The sequence below is a fragment of the Moesziomyces antarcticus genome (assembly GCF_000747765.1).
Source record: "Moesziomyces antarcticus DNA, scaffold: scaffold_v10082, strain JCM 10317, whole genome shotgun sequence".
NCBI lineage: Eukaryota > Fungi > Basidiomycota > Ustilaginomycetes > Ustilaginales > Ustilaginaceae > Moesziomyces > Moesziomyces antarcticus.
Window position 1 is genome coordinate 1 of NW_014638928.1, and position 11,034 is coordinate 11,034.

The 11,034-nt window shown below is 60.3% G+C and overlaps 3 protein-coding genes and 1 non-coding gene across 4 annotated transcripts, besides 1 other annotated feature; 3 read left to right on the forward strand and 1 right to left on the reverse strand.

Moving 5' to 3' along the window:
* Positions 1-4,692: a sequence feature (In-frame stop codon was detected at splice-junction site;~hypothetical protein).
* A 1,896-nt stretch (positions 4,693-6,588) lies between these two features.
* PAN0_082c6641 (ubiquinol-cytochrome c reductase subunit 8) lies at positions 6,589-7,266 on the forward strand (the record flags this gene model as incomplete). Its single annotated transcript, XM_014797922.1, has 3 exons — positions 6,589-6,639; positions 6,946-7,114; positions 7,181-7,266. The coding sequence occupies 3 exons, from the start codon at positions 6,589-6,591 to the stop codon at positions 7,264-7,266; spliced, it is 306 nt and encodes a 101-aa protein (XP_014653408.1).
* Positions 7,267-7,778: 512 nt separating this feature from the next.
* PAN0_t082c0001 lies at positions 7,779-7,875 on the forward strand. Its single transcript has 2 exons — positions 7,779-7,815; positions 7,841-7,875. It is a non-coding gene; the product is annotated as a tRNA-Glu (tRNA).
* A 386-nt stretch (positions 7,876-8,261) lies between these two features.
* On the forward strand, positions 8,262-9,497 carry PAN0_082c6642 (iron-containing alcohol dehydrogenase; the record flags this gene model as incomplete). Its single annotated transcript, XM_014797923.1, has 1 exon — positions 8,262-9,497. The coding sequence occupies one exon, from the start codon at positions 8,262-8,264 to the stop codon at positions 9,495-9,497; it is 1,236 nt and encodes a 411-aa protein (XP_014653409.1).
* A 116-nt stretch (positions 9,498-9,613) lies between these two features.
* On the reverse strand, positions 9,614-10,831 carry PAN0_082d6643 (lunapark b; the record flags this gene model as incomplete). The annotated part of the gene is made up of 1 exon (XM_014797924.1): positions 9,614-10,831. The coding sequence occupies one exon, from the start codon at positions 10,829-10,831 to the stop codon at positions 9,614-9,616; it is 1,218 nt and encodes a 405-aa protein (XP_014653410.1).
* Between the last annotated feature and the right edge of the window lie 203 nt (positions 10,832-11,034).

Here is an 11,034-nt window from a genome sequence, read left to right on the forward strand (position 1 = left end):
GCCGCCGCCGCCGCCGCCGCCGCCTTTCGAGCTGCCCCCAACTCCTTTGCCGTGAATCAGCGATGGAACGGCGTACATCCCAACGCCTATTCACCGGCTCCCTACCCGCAGAGCATGTACGCCGACCCAGCCATGCCTATGCCTCCGCCCGCACCACCATCCACCGCCGCCGCACCCGCATACTACTCGGCAGGCTACAACCACCCACCTCCATCCGAGGCCACCACTACCGCCGCCACCTCCTACGATGGTCATGCCGACCGCACCGCCTCCGATCCACGCGCATCCATCTCCGCCTACTCCCAATACAACGGCCTCGCAACCAGCGCAGCAGACGCCTATCGCGTCCCACCACCATCCAACACCCCCGCAAGCGCCTACGCAAGCCACTACCTCAACCAGCAATCCACCAACGCCTCGGCCTCGCAATCCGGCTACTCGAATCCCAACGCCATCTCTCCGCGCGCCTCGGTCGTCTCCGACTCCTCCCGCACCGATGCCTCGGCTCCCGATCTCGCCCACAGCCTCGACAGACTCGCTCTCGACTCCACAGATAGGCCGCCACGCTTACCCAGCATCGAAAGCAGCGTCCCCATCGAACAGTCCAACTTCTGGTTCGGCGACCAAGACAGCCGCACTCCCACCAGCCCCCTCTCCGTCGCAAGCCGCAGGCTCGGCAGCTTCGGCTCCCAGGGTCAAGCAGCCCACCTCGCCGCCACCACATCCCTCAACGCTGCCTCACCGCGCATCGATGGAAATGGTCACCACGACACAAACGGCAACGGCAGCGCCGCCAACGAAGCGCAGCAGACAGCATCCCACGACCAGGAAGTCTACTCCAACGCCTTCTTCGAAAACTTGCTCGGCACCCGCTCACCCGCTTCCTCCATCTATGGCGATGGCCGTCGCAGAGGCTCCGTCGAGTCCGACCGCCATTCCATCGCCAATTCCATATACACCCTTCCGGGCGCTCACAACGCCTCTCGCGCCTTGTACGGCTCCACAACCACGCTGCCCCAGAACGCGAGTGGCTTCTTCGTCGCAGGCTCCGGTATGACCCCATACAACATGTCCGTCGCAGCCGCATCCGGCGTAGCGCCCGGCGCAAGCTGGGATCGTCCACCGCGCACGCGCACCGCCTCCTCCGCCACACAGGCTGCACAAGCCGCCTACGCGCCCGGCTTTGCAAACTCGGCCACTTCGCGCTGGGAAGAGCCGAGCGAGGCCACCACCATCGGCAGGAGCGACTACCGCTCGCTCTCCTTTGGTCAGTCCACCGGCAGACCCTCCTTCGCCGCTCCCGTATCGCCTCAAGGCAGCATCGCAGGCGCGCCATCCCAGCTCTTGCCCTCCAATCGCAGGGGCCCTCTCGTCTATCCGGCCCTGCTCTCCAAGGTCGCAGAAACCTTTCGCGCACGCGTCGTCCTCTCCGAGCGCACAAAGGACGGCCTCACCTACAGTGACGCCTTCGACGGTCGCGAAGCCGTAGACAAGATCGCCTACATCATCAAGACCACCGATCGCAACCTCGCCTTGCTCCTCGGCAGAGCGCTCGACGCACAAAAGTTCTTCCACGACGTCACCTACGACCATCGCCTCCGCGACTCGGCCTCCGAGATCTACCAATTCAAGGTCCGAGTGCCCACCTCGGGCTTCGGCGTCGATGGCGCCTTTGACGACGACCGCAGATCTTCGGCTGTACCGCCACCTAGCCGCGGCAACTCGGCCAGTAGCTTCGGTCCCACCTCGTCCATCTCGTCCATGACCTCGAGCAAGCAGCCCGCCTCCACCTCGCGCTCGCCCGCTGCCACCACCCCCGCCACCTCGATCTACAATGGCGTACACTCCGGCTCCGCGCTACAAGACGACGACGACGACGACGATGCCTTGCCCACCGGCGTCTTTACGCTGCTCACCGACTGCTACTCGCCCACGTGTTCACGCGATCGCCTCTGCTACAGCATCGCCTGTCCCCGCCGTCTCGAGCAGCAGGCGCGTCTCAACATGAAGCCACAGCCGGTGCTCCAGCGCAGCGTCAGCAGGGAGTCGCTCAACGACACCAAGGAACGCGGCGCCCTCTGGGCCGAGTCCGTCTCCAAAGAGGTGTTTGACAGCCTCTCGGATACGGAACGCAAGCGCCAGGAGGCCATCAACGAGGTCGTCTACACCGAGCGCGACTTTGTCGCCGACATGGAGTATCTCCGCGATCAGTGGATCAAGCCGCTGCGCACCTCGGACACCATCCCCGAAGACCATCGCGAAGACTTTGTCACGCAGGTCTTTTGGAACGTGCTCGAGATCCACGCGGTCAACGCCAAGCTCGCAGAGCTCCTCACCAAGCGCCAGAAGCAGAGCGACGTGGTCGACCGCATCGGCGACATCCTGCTCGAGATGGTGCCCCACTTCCAGCCTTTCGTCAAGTACGGTGCGCACCAGCTCTACGGCAAGTACGAGTTCGAAAAGGAAAAGTCGGCCAACCCGGCTTTTGCCAAGTTTGTCGACGAGACCGAACGCCTGCCCCAGTCGCGCAAGCTCGAACTCAACGGCTACCTCACCAAGCCCACCACCAGGTTGGCACGATACCCTCTCTTGCTCGAGCAGGTGGCCAAATATACCCCGGAAGACCACCCGGACAAGCAGACCATCCCCAAGGTCGTCAAGATCGTCCGCGAATTCCTCACAAAGGTCAACGTCGAGACGGGCAAGAGCGAGAACCGCTTCACGCTCGCACAGCTCGACCAGCAGCTCGTATTCAAGCAGGGCGAGGCCGTCGACCTGCGTCTGCGCGACGAGCAGCGAGAGCTCGTCTTCAAGGGCCCGCTCAAGAAGCGCGGCGGAACCCAGAGCGAGAGCGCAGAGCTCCAGGTGTTCCTCTTTGACCACGCGCTGCTCATGGTCAAGCCCAAGATGGTCAACAAGCACGAGCTCTACAAGGTCTACCGCAAGCCCATCCCGCTCGAGCTCCTCATCGTCACCGTCTACGACGAGGTGCCCACGGGCAAGGGCAACTCCACAAGGCCCAAGTCGGTCATGTCGCGCACCTCCACCGGCACCCGCTACAGCGGCACGCCCGGCACCGCGCCCAAGCAGGATGCCAAGACCGGCTATGCGCTCACCTTTACCTATCTCGGCAAGAAGGGCTATTCCATGACGCTCTGGGCCAGCACGTTTGTCAGCCGCAAAAAGTGGTTCGAGAACATCGAGTCGCGCCAGGAGATCCTGCGCCAGCGCAGCAACATCTTTGACACCATCACGCTCTCGGAGAACTTCTTCCTCGGTCCCAACCGCGTCAACTGCTCCGTGCCCTTCGACTTTGGCCGCAGGATCATCTACGGCACCGACGACGGCGTCTACCTGTCCGACCTGCGCGAAAAGGCGCGTCCGCCGACAAAGGTGCTTCCGCTCCCCGGCGTGACGCAGGTGGACGTGCTGGAGGAGTACCAGATCCTCATTGTGCTCGCCGAAAAGTCGGTGCACACTTTCACTCTGGACGCGCTCGATCCGTCGGATCCCATGGGCTCGCTCAAGCGCGGTCGCAGGATCTCGTCGCACACGTCCTTCTTCCGCGCGGGCATCTGCCTCGGACGCACGCTGGTGTGCGTGGTCAAGTCGAGCTCGCTCTCGTCGACCATCAAGACGCTCGAGCCCATCGAGCAGAACGTGCGTGGCAAGAAGCAGCCCACGTTCAAGAAGCTGCTGCAGGGCGGGCAGGACACGCTGCGCGTCTTCAAGGAGTTCTACATTCCCACCGAGTCGAGCTCCATCCACTTTCTCAAGACCAAGCTCTGCGTCGGCTGCACCAAGGGCTTCGAGATCGTCGACCTCGAGACGCTCGACACGCAGGGGCTGCTCGATCCCGCCGACACCTCGCTAGACTTTGTCCACCGGCGCGAAAACGTCAAGCCCATCGCCATCTACCGCATCTCGGGCGAGTTCCTGCTGTGCTACGACGAGTTTGCCTTTTACGTCAACAAGAACGGCTGGCGCGCCAAGGGCAACTGGATCATTCACTGGGAGGGCAACCCCACCTCGTTCGCCTACCACCATCCGTACGTGCTCGCCTTTGAGCCGAGTTTCGTCGAGGTGCGCCACGTCGAGACGGGCGCGCTGCATCAGGTCATCACGGGCGTCAACCTGCGCTGCCTCTTTGCCGACGTGCCGCCGCCGACGCCGAGCGTGCACCAGCAGACGGCGCAGGCGGTGGCGGCGATGCGCGTCAACTCGTTCAACGCCGCCATGATGGGTCCGTACGGCCGTCCGCCCATGGCGCTGCAGAATGGCATGGGACCGCCCATGGCGCCGTTCCCGGGCGCGAGGCCCGGATTCGCCCCGCCACCCAACGGCGCCATGGTGGCAGGCACGCCTGGCATGCCTGGGTTCGGTGCGATGCGGCCGGGCGCGCCACCCATGCGACCGGGTGGCGCGCCATTCCCGGGCGCACCGGGGGCGATGGTTCATCCTGCAGCTCCGTTCCCACCGGCGCCGACGCCGCAAATGCCGTATGCGTTCGGACAGGCTTCGACACCGCGCCCGCCGCCGGTGCAGCGCAACCCCGTGTGGGAGTCGGTGGCGGCGAGTCGCAACCAGATCGTGTTTATCGGCGACACCACCGTGTTCTGCGTCCGTCTGCATACGGAAAGGGACTCGAGCAGCGGCTCCGTCTCGCCCTCGAGCTCGTCCATCAAGGGGTGACGAGGCCAGTCGAGGTCCATTCGTATGAGTTCTTTCTCTGTACATCACGCAATGCAATGTCTTGTATCTCTTCTGTCTGTCCTTGGCGCCTGTCTTTGTCGCCTCTTTTCGTCGCCCGTCTTTGTCGCACTGATAAGGTGAGGCGGATCGAGGTGTGTTCATATCTCGTCTGTCCGCGTATGACGCCAAGCGATGTTCTCGTTTCTTGGCCGTTCTTGTTCCTTTGCCGTTGATCTTTGTCTTGAATGCAATGACACCGTGAGGTGGCCGTTTGAAGAGGTCCGTTCGTGGCTCGTCTGTACATCAGGCAATGCGATGTTTTGTATCTCTCGCGTCTTTTTCGTCGCACTCAAGGGTGAGGGTGGCCGTTCGAGAGGTTCGTTCGAATCGAGACTTGATTGGCACCACACAATGTCATGTCTTGGAGCTCTTCTGTCGGTCTTTGTTGCACCGACAAGGTGGAACGGTCGTTTGAGAGGTCGTATCTCGTTCGTATCTCGTCTTTGCGTACACCGACGCCATGCGATTTTCGGTAACTCTTCTGTCTGTCTTGATCGCACTGACAAGGTGGAACGGTCGTTTGAGAGGTCGTATCTCGTTTAGTATGTTCGTCACGTCATGCGACGTCTTGTATCTCTTCCGTCTGTTCCTTGTCGCCTGTCTTCATCGCCCGTCTTTGTCGCCTGTCTTTGTCGCCTGTCTTTGTCGCACTAACAAGGGTGAGGCCGCCGGTTGGAGTTGCGTCCGTACCTCGTTTCGGCTGTACATGACGCAATGCGACGGCTTGTATCTCTCTCGTCTGTTCCTCGTCGCCTGTCTTGGTCGCACTGATAAGGTGAGGCGGTTCGGGGTGTGTTCATATCTCGTCTTTCCGCGTATAACGCCATGCAATGTTCTTGTTTCTTTGCCGTTCTTGTTCCTTTGCCGTTGATCTTTGTCTTGAATGCAATGACACGGTGAGACCGCCGCTTCGAGAGGCGTTCGTATCTCGGTTTTCCGTTCATCACGCAATGCAATGTTCTGTATCTCTCCCGTTTGGTCTCGCTGTCGAGCTCGTCCCGCGCGAGCCAGGTAGCGTCTACATCGAGGCGCTGTTGCTCAAGCAGGCCATCCTCTCTAGCGTCACCGGCTGTATCGCTGCTAAAACTCAGCCCTTTGCGACATGAATCTGAGCGCGCTCATCTACAGTAATGCTTTATCAGCTTTACATTCGATACATCCGTGTCTTGTTTCTTTGCTGTGCTTCCACGCAATGCAACGTTCTTGCATCTTTGCCGTCGGTCTTTGTCGCACGAGGTGTGGCACGTTCAGCGATATTACGATCAGTGACGTCGCCTGGATATGGCATGTAGCGGCTACTCGGACCAGGTTTCGAATTGAGCTCGTGAGGGAATGAAAGGCGCCACGATCGTGCGGAACATGCGTCCAGGCCGCCAATCCTAGGACGGACCGTCTCGCGGACACATCGGTGGCTCGCACTTCCGAACGCACGATAGCAGTACGTGATCCCATTTGAGTCGAGATCGTAATAGCCGGCTCATCTGGAGGCCGTCGCAGCCATGCTTGACACAGTTGCATGCCCCTCACATGGACTCGATACGAACGATGGCGATTTGGACCTCATGTTAGACCTAGAATAATTCTTTCTGAGCGCATTTTTTCGTACGTGTCTTGGTGCTGACTAATACGCTGAAATTGAGCCAAGTCGGATTGGGCCGGGCTTGGAGGGCAGCGCGCAGCTTGGGGAGGTTCGAATTTCGGTTCCGCGCAGGAGAGAGAGATCGTTCAGACGCCCGCACCCCCACCGCCAACACTTGCGCGAAGAAGTCACATCTACCGACCCTCTTCACCATCGATACCATCCATCTTTCCCTCCGAAAGCACATCCTAGCAACCATGCGCGCTTCTCAGGTCTCGTTCTCCGGCATGCCCACCGGCAAGAAATACGTAAGTCACCCATCCCCTCGACGTTTCGAGAAGCAGGCGGAAGAAGTGGTGATCCAGCCAACCTGACATTTGAATCAATCTTTCAACATATACACTCTACCCCACCTCTCGAAACGATCGCCAACCTCTCTTTACTCTCCAACATCGAAAACGACGATATGACTCGGTCACACATTGGATCGCATCGCTTCGACCGGCACGCATTGTCCGACTGCCGACGATACTGGCCCACGGACGAATACGATCTGTGCAACCTCGATCCACGATTCCTACGCTGCTTGCACTGCATTGCGCTTACAACAACAGATGGGCTGGTGGGGCGACATGGGTGGCCCTGCGCAGCGCGGTATCGTGCAGTACTCTGTGTCGCCGTTCCAGCAGAATGCGATGCGCGGCGCGCTGCACAGCTACATCTTCTACGGCTTCAAGCGCATCATGCAGCAGGCTCCCTACTTTGCCGTGCCCTTCGCCGCAGGTAAGTCCCTTCCCGCCTTGTCCTACTTTGACTTGGGCCGTATGCTGACATGAATGGTTCTCGAAGGTTACGGTCTGATCGCCTGGGCCAAGAGCAAGAACGCCTACTACAACTCCAAAGCCGGCCACGCCGAGCTTGCTCACGACGAGTAAAACGTAGCGTCCACACACCTCGGCTCCCAATACAGCTTGATTCGCAATAATCCTCGCACCGGCCACATTGGCGGTTTGAGCAGGAGGATGGAAGCGTGTGCGAGCATGCCGTGCGTGGCTTCGGAGACGCAAAGCCCGTATGGCCCTTTTCAGTGTTGGCGCAAGGATAGTGGCGCTTCAAGCCATCTTGTCACCATGGTGGACTGTAGAGTGAGGCCGTACACTGTGCGCCGGTGAGAAGAGACAGGCCGGCGACCAGCGTCTGATGGGTGCACACGGGTACAGCCGAGCGTGTCCACACCGAGCGCCGCTGCACACGCAGACGCCAAATGCTCTTGCGTCGATCCCTGTGAGCTTATACCGAGCCCCACAGTACTGAGCCTCCACTGTGCGCTATTGACTGCATCTCCGCATGCTCGATAGCCTCCGTACCCGCTCTTAGGGGAGTGACTGCCCCGACTCTGGCTATAGGTACATATTGGACATTGGTCTCCTTGGACCCTTATGGACGCTCCCAGTTAGTACAACGGTCAGTATACGGCACTTTCATCGCACCGCAAGGTGGACTCGGGAGCTGCTGAGATCGGGGTTCGATTCCCCGGCCGGGAACACCTTTTTTTTTCCTCTCCACAATTGAGCCCACAGCATTGCAGAGCTTCAGCTTGAGTTTTAAGCTACACGATGGTGACGAACAAGGCGCTGTTGCAAACCAACGAATCGAGGTGTGCACACTGAGGACGGAGGTAAAGGGAGCGGTTAAATACGGGGCGGTTAAATAAGGGAGCAGAGGGATTGTGGAGGAGGTGCGCATGAGCCAACGTGGATTGGTCATATCCCCGCGCATCAGCCGAGTTCACCGGAGCTAAGAAGCCCGCTTTGCTCTCACTTGTACCGGTGCTTCAGACCATCATCACAGCGGCTCGACAACTGAACGAGCCTTCGCATCTGCTTTCTGACCTACTCCGTCCATTTCCACCCTCTGGATCCATTTCACCATGGCTGCACCTGCAGGCGTTTACCGCAACACGCTGCTGCAGGCGGTGTACTTCGGCCCTGGTAGTGTGACGAGCTCGCTACCGGCTGCGATCGAGTCGCTCAATCTGCAGCAGAAGAAGGCGTTTATCCTGACGGGCAAGAGTCTTGCGACCAAGACGCGCGTGATCGAACGCATCCAGACCATCCTTGCAGACAAGGGCTACTACAGCGGCGAGACGTACTACGACATTGGGGAGCACGCGCCTGTAGCGGGGATCCGTGAAGCGGTGGAGCGAATCAAGACTTCCAATGCGGATGTGATTGTCGCTGTTGGCGGTGGGTCGCCCATTGATGCTGCCAAGGCGGTATCGTTCTACCGACACCGCGAGGTGCACGGTGAAGAGAGTGCGCGCAATGCGCTCACCGACGCGAAGCTCTTCATCCCGACCATTGCAGTGCCTACGACGCTCAGTGTGGCGGAGACGACGCAGAACGCAGGATTCAAGTCGGACGAGGGACACAAGATCGGTGTTTCGTCCAGGAACCTCGTCCCGCGTGCGATTGTGTACGATGCAGAATTGACCATGGATACGCCCGAACGGCTGTGGCTCTCAACTGGTATCCGTGCTCTAGACCACGCGGTGGAGTATCTGTACCGACCGGATACGCACCAGCTTCTCACGCCGAGTGTTCAAGCCGCAGTGCGTGCGCTCTTTACCTATCTGCCCGTGTCCAAGCAGAATCCAGACGATGTAGAGGTGCGCCAAAAGCTCCAGCTGGCTTGCTTCAACTCGCTCTGGCCCGAAAGTCGCATGGGCGCCCTAGGCCTCAGCCATGGCTTGGGGCACAAACTCGGCGCAACTTACGCCATCTCGCACGGCATCACTAGCTGCATCACCCTCCCCGGCGCCGTCCGCTTCACAGCCACCTACAAGGACACGCCTCTGCACCATCTGCAGAACCTAGCAGACACTCTAGCCTTCATCCCACCCCCCTTCAATCCCAACCCGGCCCCCCTCGGTCCTGCGCCCGGATCGGCAAAGACGCAAGAGGAAGAGCTGAGGACCAAGGCGCAACAGGTCGCCGACGCCATCCAGCAACTCGTCGATCAACTTGGTCTGCATTCCACCCTCAAGAGCTCCGGTGTCGACAAGGACCAGTGCGAAAAAATCGCCACCCAGGTGACGGGCGAGGACAAGAAGGGATCCGAATACTGGAACGGCGTCAAGCAGATCCTTGACGACGCATACGAGTGATCAACCGCCATAGCCGCACTCGTCCAGTTGTCAGAAGAGGGGAACTTGCATTTCCACTGCGCCTTTTGTGATTCTCCAATGCAGAGTGCGGTTGTGCCAACAGCAATGCAGGGGGCTTACTCGTCGAGGTCCATGCCGTCTTTGGGCTGCGTCGACTTTCGGGCGCGCAGCGATCTTGGTGGCTCCTTGGGTTCTTGACTATCGATGCTGACCGCGTCTTTGTGGTTCGATTCGTCCTGGAGCGTGGTGTGTGGGGGAGCGTCTTCGTCGTCCGACTCGTCGGCGCGCAGCTTGAGTCTGCTGCCGCCGTCGCGCGTGCGGCTGGGTTTGGACGGTGTCTCGACCGTATGTGCTGCAGGACCAGGGTCCGAGGCGCGCGGACGGTTGGCGGTGGTGTTGAACGGCGAGCTGACGGGTGCCGAGCTGGGGCGGCGCGAGTTAAAGTGCCCGCAGTGCGGACAGACGTACTGCACTTCGTGGAACTCCTCCTTGAGTGCCAGGCCGTTGTGCATGTGACAGCGTGCGCAGATCAGCGCATACTTCTGCTCGGCTCCCGTCGCGGTGGGGTCGGCTCCGAGGATCGCATCCGCCACCTTGTCCATCCACGTCTTTTGCAGCACTACGGGAGGACGGACGGGGGCGGGGATGCCAACACCACCTTGTTGGCGCATGAGTGCCATACGCTGCGCCTGCAGTGCGTGCGCTTCCGGCGTCGACAGCGCAGGCACATTGCCTGGACGTGGCGGGGTGCTTGTGCTGGCTCCCGCCGGCGGTGTCCCCTGCTTCGACGAAGGCGATCCCGACTTGGACCCCGCTTTTTGCTTGACTGGCGTGGCTACCTCGGCTGGCTTGGGACCACCCTCATCGTATTTGTCCAACAGCATACGCAGATGGTCGTACTTTGTGGCGCGTTTGATCTCGTCCACCTTTTCCCTCTTCTGCCTCCTCAGGTCGATGAGGTGCTTGTCTTCAGCCGCTCCGATGCGACGGTACCACCAGCGGACGATTCTGCGCGTCGAGATGATCAGCACGGGACTACCCAGCACGGGAAGCCAAACCAGCATCGCACTGTGCTTCGAGCCCGAGTGTGGACGACGCAGCGTGAGCAATCCAAAGAACCAGCATACTGCCGTATAGATCGCCCAGAGCACGAAGGCCTGTAGCGTGAGAGTGACCGAGGCGCGTCGCTCGCGCAGCCGGATCTGTGTGAGGCGAGATTGCACGTCGTTGATCTCGCCCTCGAGACGAGCCAGCACGCTTTCGTAGTCCGTCTCGCGGTTGGCTCGACGCCACGGCAAGAACGAGCCGCTAACCAGCGCGTTGAACACCCCCATGGCTCGTATGTCGCAAGGTGATGGTGGTGATGTCGTGTTTGACGAGTGCGAGCGGTGCACGGATCCTTGGCCCCACCCGAGCGCGTGCAGCACTCGTCTGAGAGAGGAAATGCCTGTCTTTCTTCCGCTCACCCACCAGAGTGACGCAACACTCTCCAAATTTGGATTTTCCTCCCGCCCCAGTCACACACACACACACACAC